This window comes from Salarias fasciatus, chromosome 3 (assembly GCF_902148845.1).
Source record: "Salarias fasciatus chromosome 3, fSalaFa1.1, whole genome shotgun sequence".
NCBI lineage: Eukaryota > Metazoa > Chordata > Actinopteri > Blenniiformes > Blenniidae > Salarias > Salarias fasciatus.
Genome location: NC_043747.1, coordinates 22,391,723 through 22,417,298, shown reverse-complemented (window position 1 = coordinate 22,417,298; position 25,576 = coordinate 22,391,723). Strand labels below are relative to the sequence as shown.

At 41.3% G+C, this 25,576-nt stretch overlaps 1 protein-coding gene across 8 annotated transcripts in view; it reads left to right on the top strand.

Annotated features, from left to right (window-relative positions):
• LOC115385944 (Fc receptor-like protein 5) overlaps nt 1-22,934 on the top strand; it is a 34,289-nt gene extending 11,355 nt beyond the window's left edge. For 5 of the 8 annotated variants that reach the window (XM_030088061.1, XM_030088062.1, XM_030088066.1 and 2 more), the window contains 13 exons: nt 457-741; nt 864-1,133; nt 1,335-1,625; nt 1,718-1,978; nt 2,315-2,557; nt 2,634-2,750; nt 2,896-2,911; nt 2,993-3,081; nt 3,218-3,268; nt 3,375-3,428; nt 3,548-3,610; nt 4,002-4,062; nt 4,250-5,084. In XM_030088061.1, the coding sequence (XP_029943921.1) occupies nt 457-741; nt 864-1,133; nt 1,335-1,625; nt 1,718-1,978; nt 2,315-2,557; nt 2,634-2,750; nt 2,896-2,911; nt 2,993-3,081; nt 3,218-3,268; nt 3,375-3,428; nt 3,548-3,610; nt 4,002-4,062; nt 4,250-4,328 (1,880 nt within the window). In that variant the 3' untranslated portion in view covers nt 4,329-5,084. Of the gene's footprint in view, nt 1-456; nt 742-863; nt 1,134-1,334; nt 1,626-1,717; nt 1,979-2,314; nt 2,558-2,633; nt 2,751-2,895; nt 2,912-2,992; nt 3,082-3,217; nt 3,269-3,374; nt 3,429-3,547; nt 3,611-4,001; nt 4,063-4,249; nt 5,085-22,330 lie in introns of those variants that run through there. The other 3 variants (XM_030088064.1, XM_030088063.1, XM_030088065.1) reach the window with 3 other exon arrangements.
• Nucleotides 22,935-25,576: the final 2,642 nt, after the last annotated feature.

The window sequence follows — 25,576 nt, the reverse complement described above, 5'->3', positions numbered from 1 at the left end:
AATAACATAATAAAATCCAATCATGTAACGAATATTAAGATACTGCTGCTGGGCTGCCAGCTCAGTCCTTCAACTGCACACGAGTACTTTTTTTTTTTTTTTGGTAGAACTAAATGAAGGCCAATTATCTTTAAAAGGATAACATTTTTTAAAATGTTCCTGTGTCCTAATATTTACACTGACATGTGAGGTTTGACACGTTTAGAGTCAAATGAATCCAAATCACACAGTAAAACCAAGAATCAGTACTTTCTGTAACTTATCAAAATTATATTCAAACAGATTGACAGGATGTTTGTTTATTTGTTTACAACAGACTGTAATTCATCTTTTAGTTCAGGACATGTTTACTGACACTATTATCAGCAGTTCCAGTCTGTCTGAAACACTGGCTCAGTCACATCTCCACCAGACTTTATACTGTTGACATGTTTATTCTGTGACTGTTCTCAACAGCTCAACCAAAAGCTCAACTGGGAACCAATAAATTCAACATGTCTGAAGGCAGCAGAGTGACGCTGACCTGCTCAGTGAATCAACCAGCTGGATGGAAATACTTCTGGTACAGAGACTCCAAAACCTCACCCCTGAACACACATGATACTGATGAGTATCAGAGTCAGTCTGAAGTCTCACAGGAGGGACGTTACTGGTGCAGAGGAGGAAGAGGAGGAAGAGGAGGAAGAGGAGATCCACTTTACTACACAGAGTACAGTGATCCCATCAGTGTCACTAAAATAAGTGAGGAGGATTTTCTGAAGTGCAGATTCAAATACACTAAGTTATTATAAAATCCTTGTAGTTGTTGTCTGATCCACCTGTCCTGAGTTTTCCTCCTGTTTTGTGCTTTCTAACATGGACAGTCCCAAACAAGGCAACCCTGACTCTGCAACACGACAGACCACAGCTCTACCAAGGAGAGACCATCGCTCTCAGATGTGCCATCGATGGAGGAAACACAGGATGGGAGTATGAGTGGGAAACCAGCAGTTTACTCAAACCAGCAAATGTCAGCCAATACAGGATGGAGGCTCTTTCTTCACAGCACCAGGGAGAATACAGATGTAAAGGAAACAAGCTGAGAGGAGCACAGTCAACAGATTGGAGCAACACCGTCACACTGACAGTATTCAGTAAGTCACATCAGATTTTATGAGTCAGTGTGTGTGTGTGTGTGTGTGTGTGAGAAGATGAACAGATGAGAAAACAATTCAACACCTGAAGCTGTTTTTGTTGTTTTTTGTTTAAACTCAGTCAAGGTATGAATGAATCATGTAATCCAGGCCAACATGTTTTACCTTTTCATTTAAAAAAAAATATTCTCTCTCCTTCAGGACCAAAGCTCTCTGTGTCTCCATCATGGTTGATTCCTGGAGCTTCAGTCACTCTGATCTGTCACACTGAGCCTCCGTCAGCAGGGTGGAGCTTCTACTGGTTCAAAGCTGTTCCAAACTCTCAGGATTCCTACACCTATGAGCCTCTACCTGGTACCAGCAGTGGGACAGCAAACAATTCCTTCACAGTTCATGGACAGACACACACAGCAGGATATGCATGTTCAGCTGGACGAGGGGATCCGCCGATTTACACACAACACAGTCGTCCCACATTCGTCTGGTCTTCAGGTCAGTTTGTCTTTCTGGAACTCTTGAACTGTTGTCTTCCAGCAGCCACAATAGAAATGCCATCCTTCACTGAGCCTTGATGTTTTGTCCAGGTGTTCATCCATCAGCGTCTCTCACAGTGAATCCTGACAGAGTCCAACACTTCACCTCTGAATCTCTCTCACTGACATGTGAAGGAAGCTCTTCCCAGTGGAGGCTGATCCGCTTTCTGACTGACGACTCGCTGTTGAGCTTTCTTCCTCCAGCTACAATCAATGGATCAACATATATTAAGAATGAGGCTCCAAGAAAAGCTGTGTACTGGTGTGAGTCTGGAACAGAGTTCAGCAATGCAGTCAATATCTCCACACACTGTGAGTTGTCTTTTTCTCTGATCGTTGAGAGTTTTGAGGCTGATCCCTGAACTGCAGCTCAAAGTGTAATTTTAAAGAAAAGGTGAATGAAAACCACAGCTGGTGTGATGTGAATGTGTTTGATTTCCTGTCCTGTGATGAAGTGTTGAACTGTCCAGCGTGTCCTCTGCCCTCACCCAGAGTCTGCTGAGATTTAACTCCAGCAGCCTGGAACATTCAGTATGATGGAGCGCTACAGAAGATGGACAGATGGATGAAAAACACCAACTTATTAGTGTGTATTTTCCATCCTCATCGTCTCACCTTCTAATGAATGAACTGAACTTTGTTTTCCAGCTGATGGCGTTATCCTGGTGAGCCCTGTGTATCCTGTACCTGTGGGAGAGTCTGTAACTCTCCTCTGTGTCATGAAGACTGGAAATATTCCCTCTGATGTGTTTTTCTACAAAAACAACAAACTCATTGAAAATGAGAGACGAGGAGAGATGAAGATCTCTGCAGTGTCAGAATCAGATGAAGGTTTCTACAAGTGTCAGTACAATGGAAGAGAATCAGCACAAAGCTGGATGGCTGTTCAGTGTAAGTCATCAGCTCATTTTTATTGTATTATTATTATCAGTGTATTCATTCTATCAAATCTCATTGATCCCTGCAGTCACATCCAGGCCTGGAAGCTCTTCATCTGGCTCTCTGATGATCATTCGGTGGATTTGTGGAGTTTTACTGCTGATTGTTCTGCTGCTGCTGTTGTGTTTCTACAATGGATCAAGAGGTGAGACCTCTCTTTCAGATTTGTTTCACAGACTTTCTCTGTCAGGATCCAAAACAAAAGAAATATTGTGATTAAGAATCATGTGTCAAAGAAGAGATCAAATATTTAGGATTAATAAAGCAATCATCTCTCATCTTTTTCACAGATTCATGCTTCAACAGGTTGGTATGATCCTTTACAACAAACTAAAATTGCAGTTTCTTGTTGAACCTGCTGTATTAAAATATTTTGAGGGTTAACAGGTCTCAAAGTTCACAGCAGAGCCAAACTACAGACCACAGCAGCAACCAGCTGGAAGATCAATGCAACACATACGCTTCTCTGATCCAAGGTCAGCTTTAATACAAACTATTTCCTGAAAGTGTTCAGTAACATCCATCTCTTTAGAAGATCAAGGTTCATAAACAATGAGGGAAAGTCATGACTCTGTCTCTTTTGGTGGTTAAACTCTGTCCACTCTCCATTAGCTGATGATAATCCCTATGAGACAATCCAAGAGACTGATTCTCCTGACAGAGGTAGAGGAAGAAAACACTGTTTTTCACACATTTTCACCTGAAGCAGTGAGTAAAGTCAGTGATTCAATGATCGTCCTCAAACTTTAACAGAAAAACTGTTTTGCAGATGAGTCCAGGAATGTGATGTATTCTTCAATGGAGCTTCAGGAGGTCAAGAAGGGTGAGTATTGGATGTTGTAATATAGAAACAGCTCAGATCCAAAAACAGAAGATCACAGTATCAGCCAGGAGTCCAATTATAAGAAGGTTCTCTGATTGTAATTTCATTCTTTCTCACAGTGAAGAAGCAGAAACCAGAAGAGGGCAGCATTTATCCTGAAGTGAAGACCACATCATGGACAGGTGGGACCCAGAAGAAAAACATTCATCCTTTATTTATCAGAAGCACAGTGGCATTTGTTCTCTGTGACCAGCGCTGACACCAGCTCTGTGTTTGTAAAAGGGAATAACACACTCACACCTTTCTGCCTCTGGTTTGACTCCAGCCAGCTGCTCTGGTGCTCCAGTTCTGTCTGCTTTACCCACAATGCCTCATCCTCACTGACATTCAAAGCATTTGCTATGCAGCATTTTAAAGAATTTAAAGGACTTGTTCACAGCAGCGTCCAGCAGCTGTAGCTGACTTTTAAACAATAGAAAACAAAGTAGGAAAGTTAGGTATACAACTCTAGATCCCATCAATCTATATATTTACATCTTTATTTCTGTTAAAATAATAAAATTGATGTTTCAGATTCCAGTGTGACCTCTGCACAAGTACACTCCAATGAAAGTCAAGTCAACAGGAGTCAAAGGTCAGTAACATCTACATCCACCTGCAGCTGGAATCTATATTTCAAACAGGGTTGTTGTGAAATGAAACATGTCTATTTATGATAGTATTTATTCCAGGAACCAATCACTATGACTACAAACAATATCAATGTCATTATTTTTGAATGATGGACTGTATATTCTACATTTTCCTGAACCTTTTATCAGGTATCAATTGAAACACCACAGCCCAGAGTTCTCTGAGGACATTTCAATACTTAGAAGAGAAACCACTCACGGTGACTGAGCAACAATAAAATGTCATGTTTACCAAGATGCTAACGTTGACATGAAATGAGCTGTGAGGAACCACATCTACACAAACCCTCTGCTTCTTTTTCTTTCCTTTCAGTTGAATGAGGAGACTTCATCACCACCACCAACAGAGAACTGCTTCCAGATTTATGGAGAGTCTCCACAATGTCTATACTGAGGAAGGTGGAAAAGAGGGAAACACTCTGATCTATACTTCTCTGATCTGATCAATTATCCCTTTGAACTGAAGAGAAAATGTCAAATAAATGTATTTTAAAAGTGAAGCAGAGCCGTTAAGTGTTCAACACTGAGAATGAAGCTCACACATTAACTTAGAACTAACTCTGTTTGTAGTGGATTTTAGATCATTGATGAATATGTTAGTATATTATTTCGAAATGGTTGACAGGGAAACTGTAAATTAAATTTGTAGAGAAGTGATTCCAAGAAGATGCTTAAACAAGGTTGTACATTTTGTTATGTTTGCCAAGAATGTCTGCTTTATTCAGCTAAAACCAGCAAATTTTTGTTTTCTTTTATAATCAGTCTTGGTGTTTGAATACAATTGATCATATCTTTTTACATTCTAATGTACAGAGCTGTAATTCACTATATGTAATGGAAAGCTTGTCTTGATGTTCCGATCAACAGTTTTGAAATCTTTTAAAATTATCATGGTGTGATCAGTATTTTGCTTTACACACAATAGATTAAACTGATGAAGGTATCATTAAATTTTTCCTGTTCAAAGGTCTTTGGTGGCATGAATAAATCTATTTTCTCCTGTTTATTGGATTTTAACAGTTTAAAAAAAAAAACCTTGAAATCAGCATTATGAAATATATTAAAACAAACAGTGCTGTGTCTCTGGGCATCACTCCAAAAAGAGCAATGAAAGGTGGAGGAATCATGTTTAAACAGTAAATATCTTTTTCCCCAAAACGGCTGCAGCCGTGGGAATGTCCAAAATGTGTGCAGCCAGGAGGCAGTATTCATTTACACCAGTCACATCTGGGATCAGTGTTTGGATAAATCCTTGCTAATTCCTCCTCTGTGAGGTGAAGACGATGCAGTCTCAAAATGGAGTTCGATTATGCCCGGCACAAGGAGATGAGGCATGCACCCGCCCCAGGATTAAAGCCACCTGATCATCTGTAATCGAAGGCCGGAGTCATTTTTAAATTGTTGAGAGATTGTGAACTGATGGAACCAATTACCCCATCAATCCAAGAGATGGCGACCTTGAGCTCAGTATCACATGTTAGAAGAGCATCAGTTGTTTCATACAGTGGTTCTCAACCTTTTTGATTCATGGCCCTAAATTTAGCACAGATCTCCACGACCTCCGTGCTTTCGGTGGGCCGTGCCCCCTGAGCTGAAAATACCAAACTGTAATGCAGAAGAACTTCAAGAAGAAAAGTTGAAAAAAGCTAAAAAAAAGCCGAAAGAGTTTGAATAAAAGCTCCCTTAAGTTAAAATAGTTGAAGGAAGTGTAGACAGTTTAAAATAGTTGAAAAGGGTAGGAAAAAGGCAAAAAAGCTCAAACATTTTTTGGAAAAGCTGAAAAAAGTTGAAAAGGGTTGAAAAGGTACCCTGAAAAAAGTTTGAAAAAGCTGAAATCAGTTTTAAAACAGCTGGAAAAAGTAGAAGACAGTTGGAAAACTTGATAAAAGTCAGGGAAATGTGGAAAAAGGGCAAAGAAGCTGTAAAATGCTGGAAAAAAAAACCTGAAGAAAATTTGAATAAAGCTAAATAAGGTTGAAAAAAGCTGAGAAAGGTTGAAAACGTTAAAAACAAAACCTGCGATTTTTGGGAGTAGAGGAAAAAAGTGGCAACATTTTAAAACTCGAATGACAACTCTATGAAAGTATGACAAAGTTATAATGGTTGTTGGAGACAGAAGTGGAGTGTAGGTGCACTGTTTGTTTAAGGCCCCATCCACATGAAGACGAATCCAGGCCAAAACTCAAAAATATTTGATCAATTCACCCTGTCATCCACACGAATTCAGCATTCTGTGGATCTGAAACCAAACATTTTTGAAACCAGGTCCCAGGGTGAACAGGTCCCAAAACTGTTGAATCCATGGCTCCGTATTTACTCCTGTTTTGGAGCGTTTCCTAATACGCTTGCGTCGTCGCGCTACGTCGTAACAAATGCTCATGTGCAGAACACTGGAAACAACAATAACAATGGCGCTGTGCGGTGTAGCAGACGTCCTGCTGAAGACTGCGAGCCTTTTGCCGCTTTTACAGCAAAATATTGCACTCTTTCAGTACGTCCGGATACAACAAATCAACATGGAGAACGCCATGCCTCATGTAATTTTTTTTTTTTTTTTTTTTTTTTTTTTTGCTATTGGAAATTTTCACATACATGACAAACATTATGCCAGGGGGTACACAATAAGCGATCAGTTTCTTTCAAACTGTTAAATTTCTCACAGATACTGATAGTTTTTACAGTCTTTTTGTTTTCAGAGTCTTTTAACATTTTTATATAAGAGAGTACAACATTTTTGAAGTGGGTAAACGATGGCCTGCTGTATTTGCATTTGTGAATAAAGAATTTTGATTTTTGGATTTGTAAATTGATGATAAAAAATCCGTCCTTCTTTTCCTGTTTTCTGGAGAAACAAAAAAACATATTTTCCCACCTCAAAGTAGAGTCCTTGTATACATTATTAATTACAAAGTGACAGAAATCCTTCCAAAAGATCTTGGAGTCGTCACGTCCAAAAGAGGTGTTGAGTTGTTTCAGTGTGATTTCCGCAGAAAGAACAGTTCACATCAACGTCCCTTTTATATTTTGTCATGAAGCGGTCAGCAGGATGCTTCATGTGATGTTGGATAGACCACGAAAACGATCAGAGGAGCTATGATATTGCCATGCATTTCCGGCGGTTGTCAATGGAGCGCCTCCTAACGGCCTGGCATGTTATTGCAACGTTTCGGCCGTTTTGAAAACAGTCATGTGGACGGTCATATTGAATCAACTCCGTCTTTACGGGCAAACGTTTTTGGAACTCTGAGCGTTTTGGCTTCGTGTGGATGGGGCCGAAGTGTGTCTGTTTGTTGCAGAGGCGGGGTTGCACTTCGAGTGGGCGTGTGCACGTGTGAATGACTGTGTGTAAAGGTGCCGCCTCACCTATGGCGCAGATGGAGAGTCAGGGTCGGGCATAGCCGTATTTTTTTGTTGACCGCATGTCATTTTTCCACATCCAATTTTTTTTTTTTTACAGTGTATTTTACTGTTTTTTCATGTCACTCGATCACTCCAACAAGTCCTCCAACTCAAACGACCACAGTGGTGCTGAGGACAGTCTTGATCACTCTGCTGAGCTCTGATCGCTCTGTCTTTTTGCCCTGCAATAAATGCACCAAAACGTGTCTCTGGATCTATTTGCAAGTGTTGAACTCTTTGCGCTTCTCAAATGTACGAACCCAGGGACCCCATCTCACACTCTCAGCGCTACAAGGCTTGGTAAGGGGAAGCTGCAACAATGGTTTAAAGTTGAAAGAGTTCAAAGGTCAGTTGAACAATTTTTCCATCCACTTCCGTGTTAAAAAACTTTTTTAAAGAGTTGAAATATTTGAAAAACTTTAAAAATGTAAAAAGGTTTAAAAAGTTGAACATTTTAAAAGTTGAATGGTTAAAATCGGCAATAGGAATAGGAAAAACTATCTGGACGGCTGCACCTGACTTGCTAACTGTCTGCTGCAGTTTGCTGTCACTAATTCTATTGTTCTACCGCTGTGGAGTTGTAAGAAGAATCCCTGGGGTAACCAGCGCCCCCTGGCATGAGGCAGGAGAACTACGTACCTCACCAAGTGCCTCTTCGCAGGCACTTTATGAATGCTCAGCACAAGAAACACGTTATACACACATTTAAAAACACTGTATATCATAAACATCCGCTAAGCTATGGAAATTTAGTTCACATAATAAAAAAATTAAACATTTAATAGCGACACACAGAGCGACAGTAATACCGTCTCACTGCAGCCATTGCGCAATCCATGGTGAGACTCAGCCGGCTGCTGCCTCACCGCACGTCTCTTCTTAGTATTTGAATGGTAAATGTGAAAATTCAGCGATTTTGAAAAAAAAAAAAACATCTAAAAATGGCGAGGTTACATGGAAAATAACTTTAAAGGGCACATTTCTGAATAAATAAAACCATTTGATTTATTTTTTCATTTTATATTTTTTTCTTTCCGTGATGACAGGTGAGGCCGTGCCTCCCCTGCCTCCCCTGCCTGCACGTCACTGTTCAAAATGGACTTCATTTATAAGTAAAGGTAAAACGTTTTTTATGTGCTTTTTTCTGTGCTACAGTTTGTATATGTAAAGAATGCTGATATGAAATTTTAAACAGAACACGTTAACAGTTGCCAGTCAAATGATGAATAAGCTACTCTGCAGGCTTTATGTTTGTAAATCTGACTGATGATGTCAGTGCCTCACCAGCCATGAACCTCACCGCACGTCACTACTGTTAACTGGTCATCATCAATAGTCTGACAACAGTTTTGTTCCATAGGAAGAGGGGGCTGAACTTCATATGTCATTTTCAACGTGTCTCTTTTGGTTTCCTGTGAGAGAATTGATGAAAGCAGAAGCTCAGCACAGCGTTCAGAAGACAAGTGTGACGCCTCTGAGTCACATTAATGGGACATTCCATTATACAGAGTCTTAGTTTTCACATTAAATATTTTAAAACTATATAATTTGAACAGACTGGTGACAGAGTGCAGTGGACTTCCAACATCTGCTGTGCAGAACTGAGATCAGTGAGTATGATGAGAACTTTAGTTTTCAGTATTGATCATGTATTAATTATGGTGGATTAGTTTTCCTTGTGTGTGTCAGATCTTACAGACTTCTTGTTTTTCTGGTTTTATGAATGGAAGCGTTTTAAAAATATATATTTTGGAGCTATTTTAGAAAATGTCTGTGACTTTATAGGTAAAACTGTTAAATTCTCGACATTTTCATGTCAAATATTTGTAAAGCTCCAACCAAGGACTTAAGAATTAATGTTTTTTTACAAAAGTGTTTTGAATGAAACATGGTCCGTTTTCTCCAGGAGGATCATTTCTGAGACAGGAAGTAAGAAATCAAACTACAAGTCCGGATGCATTTTTAAAGAGACTGTGGTAAAACGACTGATTCTACTTATTAACTTCAATTAAAATAAAACAGTAAAGCTTCTGATAGAAGGTGCAAAAGTTAAAAAAAAAATTCCTCTTTCAAAACGCCTGTCTCAAACTCTTTCTTTTGTACTTGTGGTGAAGAAAGAGGAAATCACACTCGGCTCATCGTGGTTTCTGCTTTTTTCCCAAAATGGTTGTATGCACACACACTCGTTTCATTCTGAGAAATGACATTCAACTTCATGTTTTTAGACTTTATGGGGTTTGCAACAATATTTTTTGCTACTAAATGATGCAAACATCCAACTCAACGGCTTTAAAATAACGTTTTTGAATCAAACTGCTTTTGGTGATCTCTTCATCATGAAGCATTCAGTTTTGAAATACTGAAGAAATGATTTCAGTTTACTTGATTGTGGTGGTGACGTGATCTGATTTCATGTCTTTATTTGACGAGGCAGCATGTGGCCCTCCATCATCTGAACCAGAATGAGACGGTTTCAAAATGTCAGGTGAAGAAACACACTGATGTGCAAATGTAGGACGAAAAAGTCAGAAAGTTATTAGAAAAGTAAAAACATCAGAACAGATTCCTGAAAAATATCTACTAAAATACAAATACTTGATGTTTTCCTTCTGGAGTTACAACAGGAAACCATCAAGATGTGGTTTTTTGTTTTGCTTTTTTTATGGTTATCATGAAAGTTGATGTGACTTTGTTCTTGAAAAGACTTTGGATCACTTCCAGTAATCTCCTGTTTGTTGATTTCTTGATCGAACATTTTCCTTTCATTGAAATTCTATCACCAGAACAGACTTCAGGTGTAAATAACATCCAATAATTGATCGAGTTTTAGGACTGAGGACGCCTCAGTCAGATGGACTTGATTTCAGATCATTCTTTTACTGAGTAAAAGTCATGATAAAATCTTTTCACACATTTTCAACGCTGTGTTCAACCTGTCAGGCTGCTGATCTGAGATCACAAAACAAGATGAGCAAAAAGAAGAACTTATATTAAAATGCAGCATTTCTATGAAGCGTCACTCACAGTTTACTGACAGTTCTTCTTTTCTCTCTAATGCTGAACTTTTCTTCTTCACACAAAGACTTCCTGTGATAAAGGCTGCATGTCAGAATGGGAGGCAGGTTATTCTCTCATCTGTGGTTTTCCTGTGAGTATTTCACACACAGTCGGGTTTCATTGACAAGAGCTGAGTTTCTTTCACTTGTTGATTTTCTCATTATTGGATTCAAGTTAATGTTACACACCAACCAGTCAAAGTCACTGAAGCTCTAATGTCTTCATGTTTCATCTTTATTTCAGTGTTTTGTGTCCTGCTCTGCAGAGGCTGTGCTGCAGGTGATTCATTTACACTCTCCTCTTTATCTGTTACTGCTGACTTTTATTTAAGTTATTGATATTTATTTCACAGTCGTTTTTTCCATGAATGGCTAAAAAAGAAGAATCTTTAAAAATGTAATTGTTGTATCAGCTACTTTTACAGGAGTCAGTGTGTTTTGACTGGGATTACAGTCAGGTTGGCACCATTCCAAGTCGGCCTTGGCCAACTCAGCACCGCCTCCAGGATACAGTGAAGTCGGCATCAAAGCCAAGTCAGCCTTGCGGGGGGAGGGGGGGGGGGGGGGGGGGGGGGGGGGGCTTTCAAGTGGCTGAGTTGGTCGGTGCCGACTTGACTGTAAGCTGCTTACCAACTCGGCCAAAAGCCTCTTTTTTAAAAAAAAAATCACTATGTGGCTGCAGCGCAACGATTTGCACAGTTTTTTTTCGTGCTGGCTGCGCCACTTCTCCTCACGTAGCGTTAAGCCAAGAGTATCAGAAAACCTTTTAATGCCTCATGTCTGCTTTATTAATGCCTCAAATCAGGTTTTAAAATGTATTTAATTTTTACAGTGCGCATTTCAGCAGCGTCACCTCTCACTCACACACCGTGCACTCATTTCCCTGATAAACACGCACACACACACTAACACACACAAAATAGTTGTATTATTAACCGTCAATAATAATCAAGAACATATTAAAATTAGTAAAATAAGTCTCCCCGACTGCGCACCAGGACGGACACCTTCCCAGGTGCTGCTATATGTATATAACTGAAAAAACACCAGAACAGTACAGCTGTCAGGATGGGAAGCAGGGAAACAGCAGTTTTTGATTATTACATAAGTACAGAAAGCTGACCTGGTGAATCTGGTGAGGTTGCTGCAGTTCTTTGAGCTGCTCCAGAACAGACAGTCTGGGTCAGACACTAGAAAACACACAGGTCCTGCATTAGGAGGCTAAATATCGCAGTTCCACTGTGCAAATGCTGGACAGACAGTTGTTTGATTTGCGTGCATCATATAAGTTATTCAGAAATGAGTAACAGTACAAAAAACTCATAAACAGGCTGAACTCACCTCTGTCTGTGGTCCGTAGCAGCGGAGCGGCGCTGTCTGGTGAAAGACTGGGACTCCCGGTTCACCGTATTGTCGTTTTGTCGAGACAACGTGGAAAAATAAGTCGACTTCTCGATAAACCACTGAAATTAACTCGTTATCACGGCAAAGCGGAGGAAAGAAAAAAAAAAGTATTTAACCATGTCCTTGTAGGGCTTCCTTACTTTTTTCTTCTTCTTCTTCTTGTAGCGACCTGGCGCACTTCCGTTGAGAATTGAATTTGCAGCATTTTTTCTCTTGCAAGTGTTTTCTGTGTTTGCAGCGGTTTTTTCTCTTGCAGCGTCTTTTTTTTCTTGCAAGTGTTTATTTTCTCGCATGTGTTTTCTGTGTTTGCGGCGTTTTTTTCTCCTGCAGCATTTTTTACGGTGGCCGACAGGTGCAAACGCGCTGCAAACACAGAAAACACATGCAAGAAAGAAACGCTGCAAGAAAAAAATGCTGCAGGAGAAAAAACCGCTGCAAACACAGAAAACACTTGCAAGAGAAAAAATGCTGCAAATTCAATTCTCAACGGAAGTGCGCCAGGTCGCTACAAGAAGAAGAAGAAGAAAAAAGTAAGGAAGCCCTACAAGGACATGGTTAAATACTTTTTTTTTTCTTTCCTCCGCTTTGCCGTGATAACGAGTTAATTTCAGTGGTTTATCGAGAAGTCGACTTATTTTTCCACGTTGTCTCGACAAAACGACAATAAGGTGAACCGGGAGTCCCAGTCTTTCACCAGACAGCGCCGCTCCGCTGCCACGGACCACAGACAGAGGTGAGTTCAGCCTGTTTATGAGTTTTTTGTACTGTTACTCATTTCTGAATAACTTATATGATGCACGCAAATCAAACAACTGTCTGTCCAGCATTTGCACAGTGGAACTGCGATATTTAGCCTCCTAATGCAGGACCTGTGTGTTTTCTAGTGTCTGACCCAGACTGTCTGTTCTGGAGCAGCTCAAAGAACTGCAGCAACCTCACCAGATTCACCAGGTCAGCTTTCTGTACTTATGTAATAATCAAAAACTGCTGTTTCCCTGCTTCCCATCCTGACAACTGTACTGTTCTGGTGTTTTTTCAGTTATATACATATAGCAGCACCTGGGAAGGTGTCCGTCCTGGTGCGCAGTCGGGGAGACTTATTTTACTAATTTTAATATGTTCTTGATTATTATTGACGGTTAATAATACAACTATTTTGTGTGTGTTAGTGTGTGTGTGCGTGTTTATCAGGGAAATGAGTGCACGGTGTGTGAGTGAGAGGTGACGCTGCTGAAATGCGCACTGTAAAAATTAAATACATTTTAAAACCTGATTTGAGGCATTAATAAAGCAGACATGAGGCATTAAAAGGTTTTCTGATACTCTTGGCTTAATATTTTGTTTATTTATCTTAATTTCTAATGATGGTCTGGCTGAGTGTTGCGGCCTTTGGAGGGGGTGTAAGAAGTCTGGCAGTTCTAGTGTTAATCATGTCAGTTCTAGTGTTAATCATTATTTTCCTCCATTCCTATAATGACGTTCATCTCCACTATAAGCGGAGAGCTCATTTCCTTGGGTCATTAATTAATATAATAATAATAATAATAATAATAATAATTATTCATTTCGGCATCTCCGTCAGTGTAAACCCCAACCCCTCTCTCGTGCACGCAGCAGACTGTGAGGACTGTGATGAGCCTGTCAGAAAAATTTAAGTTCTACAGTATGGAGGAGGGAAACATCGTTAAATGTCTTAGAATTTGACCTCTGCATTTGATAATCAGATAATCATGTGTGTGTTTTTTCTGTTTGTGTTTGTTTTTTTTTTCTTTTGAGCGGATAGTGTGACAAACACAAGCTGCTCATTTAAATCACTAAATATCTTAAATCATTATTTTTGTACACAGATTGGATTTACACCAGAATAAAAACACGATTAGCTGTGATTAGGAAAAGTGTCATTATCTGTCCGCTGTGTCTGCTCTGTAGGCACAGACTCAGACACAGAATTTTTTTATTTAAATTTTTTAAATTTTTATCAAATATTTTATTATATTTCACTGTTGTTTACATCAACTAGGTTGGTGCAAATGCAAATCTGTGCTCTCGCCGCGGCAAAAAACAAACAACAAAAAAACCTACATCCGAGTGCATCATCAAAAAACTGTGCAAATCGTCGCGCTGCAGCCGCATCGTGATTAAAAAAAAAAAAGAGGCTTTTGGCCGAGTTGGTAAGCAGCTTACAGTCAAGTCGGCACCGACCAACTCAGCCACTTGAGAGCCCCCCCGCGAGGCCGACTTGGCTTTGATGCCGACTTGACTGTATCCCGGGGGCGGTGCCGAGTTGGCCAGGGCCGACTTGGAATGGTGCCAACCTGACTGTATCCCGACTGGATGCATGTTGGCTGGTGCTCCACCTCACAGTGAAAACTGTCCAGTCCAGGGAGCCTTTCCATGTGGAGTTTGCATGTTGTCCCTGTGCATGTGTGGGTTTTGTATGAGGACTCCAGCGCTGCCTGTGTGCTTTGTTTTCTATTTGTTTCCAGGTGCTGTGCTGAAGATTGACCCTGGCTGGTCGACTCTTTTCATTGGAGAGGTTGTTACTCTGACATGTGACATTGAAGGAGCAGAGGCAGGCTGGGAATACAGTTTCAACAAAGATCATCAACAATACTCTCCTGGTTACCAAACAACTAAGTACTACAGATTCAACATAACTTCCTCAAATGATGGTGGTGAATATGATTGTGTTGGTCGTCAAAAGGGTTCATCTGAAACAGAGAAAAGTGAAACTGTCTCTTTTACTGCAGCAGGTGAGTCCTGAACATTTGATCAACATGACCAACAGCAGGAAAACAGAACTTTGTTCTTCACTTTATCATCATTCTGACACACAGTATAAGCTGTACTGATCCTGTGGTGTCAGTACTGTCAATATTGATCCCTGACTAATATTTTCTCCTGCATACTGCATGGTGGTGCAGTGATTAGTGCTGTTAAATCACTGTAAGGAGGTCCTGAGTTCAATTACCGACTTGGCCTTGGGGCCTTTCCGTGTAGAATTTGCATGTTCTCCCTGGGTGTACCTGGGTTCCCTCTGAGTACTGTGGTCACAAACATGCATGTGAGGTTGATTGGTGACCCTAAAGTGCCCATCAGTGTGAATGTGAGAGTGCATGGTTGTGTGTGTGTGTGTGTGTGTGTTCTTGTACATACCCAAAAGTAAGGACCAAAATTCGTATTTCACCAACAGAGTGAGGACATTTTTGCCGGTCCTCACTTTTCAAAAGGCCTTTTTTGGCCTTTTTGAGGGGTTAAGACTTGGTTTATGATTTAGGGTTACAATTGGGTTCGGTTAGGTTTAGGGCATAGGTTTGGGTTACGCATTTATTTTTGAGGGTTAGGGTAAGGGACGAGGAAATGCATTATGTCAATGAGTGTCCTCACAACGATATGTGTGTGTGTGTGTCAGACTGATGAAGTGGACTCTTTGTCAGACTGATGAAGTGTCCAGGGTGGACTCTGCCTTCACCCACATGATTCTGGGATTGGCTCCTGGACCCTGAAAAGGACAAGCAGCCAGGAAAATAATGAATTAATAAGACAAATGACTGAAAAAGTGTGTGATTGTTTTGGTGTTAACTCTTTTACACATGTTTATAGTTCTGCACCTTGAATATAAATATCACAATCGGGTTTTTCTTTGTCTTTTTCAGCTCCAAAAATATATTTTACTAATTGTATACATCTTTCATATTTCTGTTCCTGGTTCTCAATGTGTCTGGTTGCTCTTTAAGATTGGTTTTAACTCATTCATTTGAACAAATATTCTCACTGAGTTAAAGTGAAAGAGTCTGTGTTCAACCCAGTGTTGGAGAAGTTACTCTTCAAAGGTAATTGGTTTGATATACTTCTTCAACAAAAGTTCATTGAGTTGTAGTACTTTAAAAATAACTAATTACAGGGCAAAGAAACTATTGCATTGCTTCAAAAAAAAGTGTTTGAAAAAAGAAAAAAATGTCCATGTCATGAAAACTATGCAAGCGTTGCAAGTAGCGTCATCTTTTCATGTGAGTTACAGCCAAACTCTGGAGGACTGTACTTCGTCCTTGACGCCATGTTGGAAAGCTCAAAACCAAATTACTCTGGGCTCACACTGGATGCCCGTGCGTGTCCGGTCTGACTCCACAGCTCTGTCACTCACACTGCCTCGGTGTGTCTGCTGTCAGCTGATGGAGGTTGCCAGATCTGTCCCAAACCTAATGTTAAAACCGTCCAACAATAGAAAGCAGCCCAAACCTCCATCTCTGTAGAAAATGCATGTTAAAACTGTAAAAGCTGGATTGCCTCGATTCCAAGGAATTGTTTGTGTGTCTCCTTGATGGTTCTGCTTGTTGGTTCCGCTGTGTGCGTGACGACGTGCCATGTGCAGAGCGTAACGCTGGGCTCTCGCCGGGCTCACAGCAGCCTCAGTGCAACAGCAGAGTTTTCCTGCCGTGTCAATGTAAACACAAGCAAGTCGGGTACCAGAAGGAAAGTAGTTCTTAAATATGTGATTTCAAAATAAAATCTATGTCGTGTTTTTGCCTTAACATTGTTTTTTTTTTAATTCTTCTGGTAGAATACAAAACAAACAATGCGATCTAATCATATGCATTAGAAGAATTAACAATGTTGCACTTTTTCATTTTAGGAAAGTCAAACAACACCAAAATTGCACAAAACAGCTCTCTGACAGAAGCGGCTGTGTTGCCAGATTGGACGGGTTTCTGCACAATCAATGTTCTTTTGAACCCGACAGGTGTGTTGATGAAACGGTTATGTGTTTGTGACTTGTTTTCTTTTTTTAATGCAAATCCAGTTTTTACAGTTTTAACATGCATTCTCTACAGAGATGGAGGTTTGGGCTGCTTTCTATTGTTGGACGGTTTTAACATTAGGTTTGGGACAGATCTGGCAACCTCCATCAGCTGACAGCAGACACACGAGGCAGTGTGAGTGACAGAGCTGTGGAGTCAGACCGGACACGCACGGGCATCCAGTGTGAGCCCAGTGTAATAAATTCATCATCTGATTAAATCAACATAAAATGAAGAAACACAAAGTTTTCAGAGAGTTCTTTAAAGTTGTGCGTTGTTTTTCCATCCACAGAGAAACCCAGGGCTACACTGACATCAGGCAACAAAACCATCTCAGTCGGAGGCTCAGTGAATCTTTCCTGCTCTGTGACAGACTCTGATGGATGGAAATATGAGTTTTATAGAGAAACATCAAACATCTGGGAGAAACTAGTTGAAACAAATGTTGGGGACAATGGAGTCATCCAGGTATCTAAAGGAGGAATTTACCGGTGCAGAGGAGAGAGAGAAACATCAGGTTATCTCTCTGACATGAGTGATGAAGCCTACATTTGGATAACTTGTGAGTTCAACATTTTAATTATTACTAAATTTTTCTTGATCAGCACAGAAATCCTGATGAAACTAATGTGTGTGTTTGTCTTTGTTTCCTCATATCTGGTGGAAACAGTCACCAACAAGCCTGTCATAACACGACAACCCAGCTGGTCTCAGATATTCCAGGGTGAGGAGATCACTCTGACATGTGAGGTCCAGGGAGGAGAGAAGACTGACTGGTGGTATTACTGGAGGAGAAACTCAGTACCACTTAAACAGAAGAATGAAAAGTTCTTAAAAGTCACTGCTTCTCAGTCCATCAATGGAGAGTACGACTGTATGGCCACACGCAGAGATGACATTTATTCTTCAACCACATGGAGTGAAGCCTTCACAGTGTCAGTGTTACGTAAGTGATGCTTGTTGGTTTTTACTTGTGTTTGTTAGATTGATATTCAGACAATAGGATAATGAAAGCCGCAAGCGGCATTGGTCGGGACCGAGCCTCCTTGCCGGCCCGTGACTGAGACATCCACTCACTAACATGGGAGTTGTTAACATCTGTCATCCACTAACATGGAGGTGTCAGCATGTCCCATCCACTAACAATCTCTCTCCTCCAGGACCAAAGCTCTCTGTGTCTCCATCATGGTTGATTCCTGGAGCTTCAGTCACTCTGATCTGTCACACTGAGCCTCCGTCAGCAGGGTGGAGCTTCTACTGGTTCAAAGCTGTTCCAAACTCTCAGGATTCCTACACCTATGAGCCTCTACCTGGTACCAGCAGTGGGACAGCAAACAATTCCTTCACAGTTCATGGACAGACACACACAGCAGGATATGCATGTTCAGCTGGACGAGGGGATCCGCCGATTTACACACAACACAGTCGTCCCACATTCGTCTGGTCTTCAGGTCAGTTTGTCTTTCTGGAACTCTTGAACTGTTGTCTTCCAGCAGCCACAATAGAAATGCCATCCTTCACTGAGCCTTGATGTTTTGTCCAGGTGTTCATCCATCAGCGTCTCTCACAGTGAATCCTGACAGAGTCCAACACTTCACCTCTGAATCTCTCTCACTGACATGTGAAGGAAGCTCTTCCCAGTGGAGGCTGATCCGCTTTCTGACTGACGACTCGCTGTTGAGCTTTCTTCCTCCAGCTACAATCAATGGATCAACATATATTAAGAATGAGGCTCCAAGAAAAGCTGTGTACTGGTGTGAGTCTGGAACAGAGTTCAGCAATGCAGTCAATATCTCCACACACTGTGAGTTGTCTTTTTCTCTGATCGTTGCGAGTTTGAGGCTGTTTTCAGTTTTATTTTTGTTATTTGTTGCATCAGGAATCTGAAATGTAACTAATTTCTTTATATTGTGAACATGGATTGTATTTGTGTGTCACTTTTGATCCCTAAACTGCAGCTCAAAGTGTAATATTAAAGAAAAGGTGAATGAAAACCACAGCTGGTGTGATGTGAATGTGTTTGATTTCCTGTCCTGTGATGAAGTGTTGAACTGTCCAGCGTGTCCTCTGCCCTCACCCAGAGTCTGCTGAGATTTAACTCCAGCAGCCTGGAACATTCAGTATGATGGAGCGCTACAGAAGATGGACAGATGGATGAAAAACACCAACTTATCAGTGTGTATTTTCCATCCTCATCGTCTCACCTTCTAATGAATGAACTGAACTTTGTTTTCCAGCTGATGGCGTTATCCTGGTGAGCCCTGTGTATCCTGTACCTGTGGGAGAGTCTGTAACTCTCCTCTGTGTCACGAAGACTGGAAATATTCCCTCTGATGTGTTTTTCTACAAAAACAAACTCATTGAAAATGAGAGACGAGGAGAGATGAAGATCTCTGCGGTGTCAGAATCAGATGAAGGTTTCTACAAGTGTCAGTACAATGGAAGAGAATCAGCTCAAAGCTGGATGGCTGTTCAGTGTAAGTCATCTGCTCATTCCTTGTTGTTCTTATTGTTGTTACTACGACATTATCATTATTGGTACTCGTGATAATATATTTGCTTTTTCAAAACCCATTGATCTCTACAGTTGTATCCAGGCAAAAGTTTCCGATGTGGACTATTGGGTTGACTTGTGGACTTTTGCTGCTTATTTCTCTGCTGCTGCTGTTGTGCTGCTGCAGAAAGACAACAGGTCAGACCTCCATTTCTTATGTTTCACCAATTTTCCTAGAATTGAAAGACTATAATCTGATGTAGGATCATGTGTCTAAGTAGAGATTAAAAAATTGAGAGCTTGAAAAATGAATCTGAAATGTCTTTTTCACAGATTCATACTTCAACAGGTTGGTATGACATTTACTTCTTCCTTTACAATAAACTAAAATTGTGCTCCTTGTTGAATCTGCTGTATTAAAATATGTCGAGGGTTAACAGGTCTCAAAGTTCACAGCAGAGTCAAACTACAGACCACAGCAGCAACCAGCTGGAAGATCAATGCAACACATACGCTTCTCCGTTCCAAGGTCAGCTTTAATACAAACTATTTTCCAACAATGTTGCTGTCCACTCAGTGATGTTCATCACTATGAAGCAATCCCTGGATATAAAAATAATCAATTAAATGTCAGTGTTTGGAAGAGTCAGTCATCTCAAAATGTAAAACTGTATTTCAGGTGAATCTGATAATGTGACATATTCTTCAATTAAGCTTAAAAAGGTCAACAATGGTGAGTATTGGACGTTATGAGGTGGATATGCTGCAGATAAAAATGTATTTTGCCATGGTACAAATATCTACTAGAATGAGTGAATTTTATTTCATTCTCACAGTGAAGAAGAAGGAACCAGAAGAGAGCACTGTTTATGCTGATGTGAAGACCACATCATCTCAAGGTTTGATGAAGAACAAAACTAAGAATTCGTTTTTGATCTGTCAAACATACATTTGTTCTCCATTTTAAACCAACAGTTAAAGAGCAGCAGACAGCTGCTGTACAGAGTGAGCAGGGTTGTTCGCTGCATGTTCAACCTCCAGCATTTTTTGAATGGAACATAAAAAAATAACCGAGCTGCTGTTGTTCTCCGACACTGGAACCAAAACGTCTAACAATAGTTCAACAGCAAATTAGAAAACAAAGGTGGAAATGTTGGTGTGTGTTCACCTGCAGAGTTTGACATCCTTCCTTTTGCTTTGTTTCCTCAATTTCAGATGATGAAGTGACCTATGCTCAAGTAAACCCCAAAAAGAAAGGTACATGACATCTTCATCCATGTCTGCATCTGTAATGTACAGGACTGTCTCAGAAAATTGGAATATTGTGATAAAGTTCTTTATTTTCTGAAATGCAATTAAAAAAACAAAAATGTCATACATTCTGGATTCATTACAAATCAACTGAGATATTTCAAGCCTTTTATTATTTTAATATTGCTGATTATGACTTACAGCTTAAGAAAACTCAAAAATCCTATCTCAAAATATTAGAATATTTCCTCAGACCAAGTAAAAAAACAAAATTATAACGGCAAAACAAAATCAAACATTTGAAAATGTCCATTAATGCACTCAGTACTTGGTTGGGAATCCTTTTGCATGAATTACTGCATGAATGCGGCGTGGCATGGAGGCAATCAGCCTGTGGCATTGCTGAGGTGTTATGGATGCCCAGGATGCTTCAATAGCGGCCTTTAGCTCATTTGCATTATTGGGTGTGGTGTCTTTCAGCTTCTTCTTGACAATACCCCACAAATTCTCAATGGGGTTCAGGTCAGGGGAATTGGCAGGCCAATCGAGGACAGTAATGCCATGGTCAGTACACCAGTTACTGGTGGTTTTGGCACTGTGGGCAGGTGCCAGATCATGCTGGAAAATGAAATCATCATCTCCATAGAGCTTTTCAGCAGAAGGAAGCATGTAGTGCTCTAAAATCTCTTGGTACACAGCTGCATTTACTCTGAACTTGATGAGACACAGTGGACCAACACCAGCAGCTGACATGGCTCCAAACCATCGCTGACTGTGGGAACTTCACACTGGATTTCAAGCAACTTGGATTTTGCTCCTCTCCAGCCTTTCTCCAGACTCTGGCGCCTTGACTTCCAAATGAAATACAAAACTTGCTTTCGTCTGAAAAGAGGACTTTGGACCACTCTTCAACTGTCCAGTGCTTCTTTTCCATAGCCCAAGTCAGACGCTTTTTCTGTTGTCTTGAGTTCAGAAGTGGCTTGACCATGGGAATACGGCCATTGTAGCCCATTTCCCGGACACGTCTGTGAACAGTGGCTTTTGATACCTGGACTCCAGCTTCAGTCCACTGTCTTTGAAGCTCCCCCAAATTCTGGAATCGGCTCCTCTTCACAATGCTGTTAAGCCTGCGGTCATCTCTCTTGGTTGTGCAGCGTTTCCTGCCACATTTCTCCCTTCCAACAGACTTTTTGTGAATGTGCTTTGAAGCTGCACTCTGTGAACAGCCTGCTCTTTGAGAAATTTCTTTTTGTGTCTTACCCTCCTGATGGAGGGTGTCAATGATGGTCCTCTGGACAGCAGTCAGATCAGCAGTCTTCCCCATACTTGTGATTTAGTTTACTGAACCAAGCTGAGTGTTTTTCAAGGCTCAGGAAACACTTGCAGGTGTTTCGAGTTATTTAGACGACTCAAGTGATGAGTTAAATAGCCTACTAGTATACTTTATCATGATATTCTAATATTTTGAGATAGGATTTTTGAGTTTTCTTCAGCTGTAAGCCATAATCGGCAATATTAAAATAATAAAAGGCTTGAAATATTTCAGTTGATTTGTAATGAATCCAGAATGTATGACATTTTTGTTTTTTTAATTGCATTTCAGAAAATAAAGAACTTTATCACAATATTCTAATTTTCTGAGACAGTCCTGTATATTTTCAATAGGGTCATCTTAAAAACAGAGAGATGAGACGCCTGCATTTTCCATTGGTATGACAGTAAACTTCAGGAAATGTTCAGAAACTTGATGGAACCGTTGTTTTTAAAATAAATGATGATGTGAATCCTTGTACACATTTGTTTGTAGCGAGGACAGCTCCAGCAGCCACTGAAGAAACAGTTTATTCAGAAGTCAAAGCAGAAACCACTCACGGTGACTGAGCAACAATAAAATGTCATGTTTACCAAGATGTTAACGTTGACATGAAATGAGCTGTGAGGAACCACATCTACACAAACCCTCTGCTTCTTTTTCTTTCCTTCCAGTTGAATGAGGAGACTTCATCACCACCACCAACAGAGAACTGCTTCCAGATTTATGGAGAGTCTCCACAATGTCTATACTGAGGAAGGTGGAAGAGAGGGAAACACTCTGATCTATACTTCTCTGATCTGATCAACTATCCCTTTGAACTGAAGAGAAAATATCAAATAAATGTATTTTAAAAGTCAAGCAGAGCCATTACCTCTCAAGCACTGAGAATCAAGCTCACACATTAACTTAGAACTAACTCTGTAGTCGATTTCAGATAATTGATGAATATGTTAGCCTATTATTTCGAAATGGTTGACAGGTAAACTGTAAATTAAATTTGTGGAGAAGTGATTCTAAGAAGAGGTTCTGTAAATAATGATGCTTAAACAAGGTTGTACATTTTGTTATATTCGCAAAAAAACATTGATCTGCTTTACTCAGCTAAAACCAGATTTTTTTTTTACATCAAACTTGGTGTTTGAATAAAATTGATCATATCTTTTTTACATTCTAATGTACAGAGCTGTAATTCACTATATGTAATGGAAAGTTTGTCTTGATGTTACGATCAAAAGTTTTGAAACCTTTTAAAATATTAGAAGATGTGATCAGTATTTTGCTTTATAAACAATAGATGAAACTGATGAAGGTATCATGAAACTTTTCCTGTTCAAAGCTCCTTGATGGCATGAATAAATCTATTTTTTTCCTGTTTATTAGATTTTAACAGTGAAAAAGAAAAAAAACAACCTTGAAATCAACATTATGAAATATAAAACAGTGCTGTGTCTCTGGACATCACTCCAAAAAGAGCAATGAAAGGTGGAGGAACTGACAAATGATTTCTGCTGACGACCACTGGGTCTGTTCATCCACTAACCTGTCAGTTACACTTCGGCAGGCACCTTGTCTCCCGTTTGTAATAAGCTATTTGCGTTTCTGTGGCAGAAAAAAAGAAAACAATAATTACCTCTTCGGAAGAGTCCATCTTTTTTCAACAGCTGTCCTTATTCACACAGAATAAAGACCCTTTCCAACAGCGATTTGCGCTGTGGAAACGCGAATCACCGTGACAGTGGCGGGGGGGGGGGGGGGGGGGGGGGGGGGGGGGGGGGGGACGACACTTGGGCGTACGTCATGTGGAAGAGCCGGCTTTATTGTTGTAAGAACGCAGAATTCCACTAGAGGGCAACCGAAGTTACGCACTATAGCTTTAATTTACACCAGTCACATCTGGGATCAGTGTTTGGATAAATCCTTGCTAATTCCTCTTCTGTGAGGTGAAGACGATGGAGTCTCTGAAATGGAGTTAGATTATGCCCGGCACAAGGAGATGAGGTGTGCACCCGCCCCAGGATTAAAGCCATCTGATCATCTGTAATTGAAGGCCGGAGTCATTTTCAAATTGTTTAGAGATTGTGGACTGAGGAAACCAATTACCCCATCAATCCAAATGATGGCGATCTTGAGCTCAGTATCACATGTTGGAAGAGCATCAGTTGTTTCATGCAGTGGTTCTCAACCTTTTTGATTTATGGCCCCAAAATTTAGCACCGATCTCCGCGACCTCTATGCTTTCGGTGGGCATGCCTCCTGAGCTGAAAATGCTAAACTGTAATGCAGAAGAACTTCAAGAAGAAAAGTTGAAAAAAGCTGAAAAAACCGAGAGAGGTTGAATAAAAGCTCCCTTAAGTTAAAAGAGTTGAAGGAAGTGTATACAGTTTAAAATAGTTGAAAAAAGTAGAAAAAAAGGTAAAAAAGCTCAAACATTTTTTGGGAAAGCTGGAAAAAGTTGAAAAGGGTTGAAAAGGTACCTTGAAAAAAGTTTGAAAAAGCTGCCACCTTGTCATGGTGGGGGAGTTTGAGAGCCCGCATGATCCCAGGAGCTATGTTGTCGGGGGGCTTTATGCCCCCCAGTAGGGTCTCCCATGGCAAACAGGTCCTGGGTGACGGGCCAGACTGAGAGCAGTTCAAAAGCCCTTATGCAGAGAAAAAGAACAAAGGTTGTTACTTTGCCTGGTATGGCGCAGCCGGGGCCCCACCCTGGAGCCAGGCCTGGGGTTGGGGCTTGTAAGCGAGCGCCTGGTGTCCTGGCCTTTGCCCACGGGGCCCGGCCGGGCTCAGCCCGAAGGGACGACGTGGGCCTGACCTCCGGTGGGCTCACCACCCACCGAGGGAACCGTAGGGGCCGGGTGCAATGTGGATTGGGTGGCAGCCGACGGCAGGGTGCCCGGCGACCCGATCCTCAGACACAGAGTCTAGCTCTGGGGACATGGAATGTCACCTCGTTGGCGGGGAAGGAGCCTGAGCTTGTAAGGGAGGTTGAGAGGTACCGGCGAGATATAGTCGGGCTCACCTCCACACATAGCCTGGGCTCTGGAACCCAACCTCTCGAGAAGGGCTGGACTCTCCACTTCGCTGGCGTTGCCCGCGGTGAGAGGCGGCGGGCTGGTGTGGGTTTGCTTACAGCTCCACAGCTCAGCCGCCATGTGTTGGAGTTCACCCCAGTGAACGAGAGGGTCGCATCCCTGCGCCTTCGGGTTGGGGACAGGTGCCTCACTGTTGTCTCGGCTTATGGGCCGAACAATCGTGCAGAGTACCCGGCCTTCTTGGAGTCCCTGGGAGGGGTGCTGGACAGTGCTCCGACTGGGGACTCCATTGTTCTACTGGGGGACTTCAACACCCACGTGGGCAGTGACAGTGAGACCTGGAAGGGGGTGATTGGATTGCACGGCCTCCCCGATCTGAACCCGAGTGGTGTTTTGTTGTTGGACTTCTGTGCTAGCCACAGTTTGTCCATAACAAACACCATGTTCGAGCACAGGGGTGTCCATAAGTGCACTTGGCACCAGGACACCCGAGGTCGGAGGTCGATGATCGACTTTATTGTCGTGTCATCTGACCTCCGGCCATGTGTTTTGGACACTCGGGTGAAGAGAGGAGCAGAGCTGTCAACTGATCACCACCTGGTGGTGAGTTGGATTCGCTGGTGGAGGAGGGAACCAGACAGACTTGATAGACCCAAACGTGTTGTGAGGGTCTGCTGGGAATGTCTGGTGGAACCCTCTGTCAGCATGG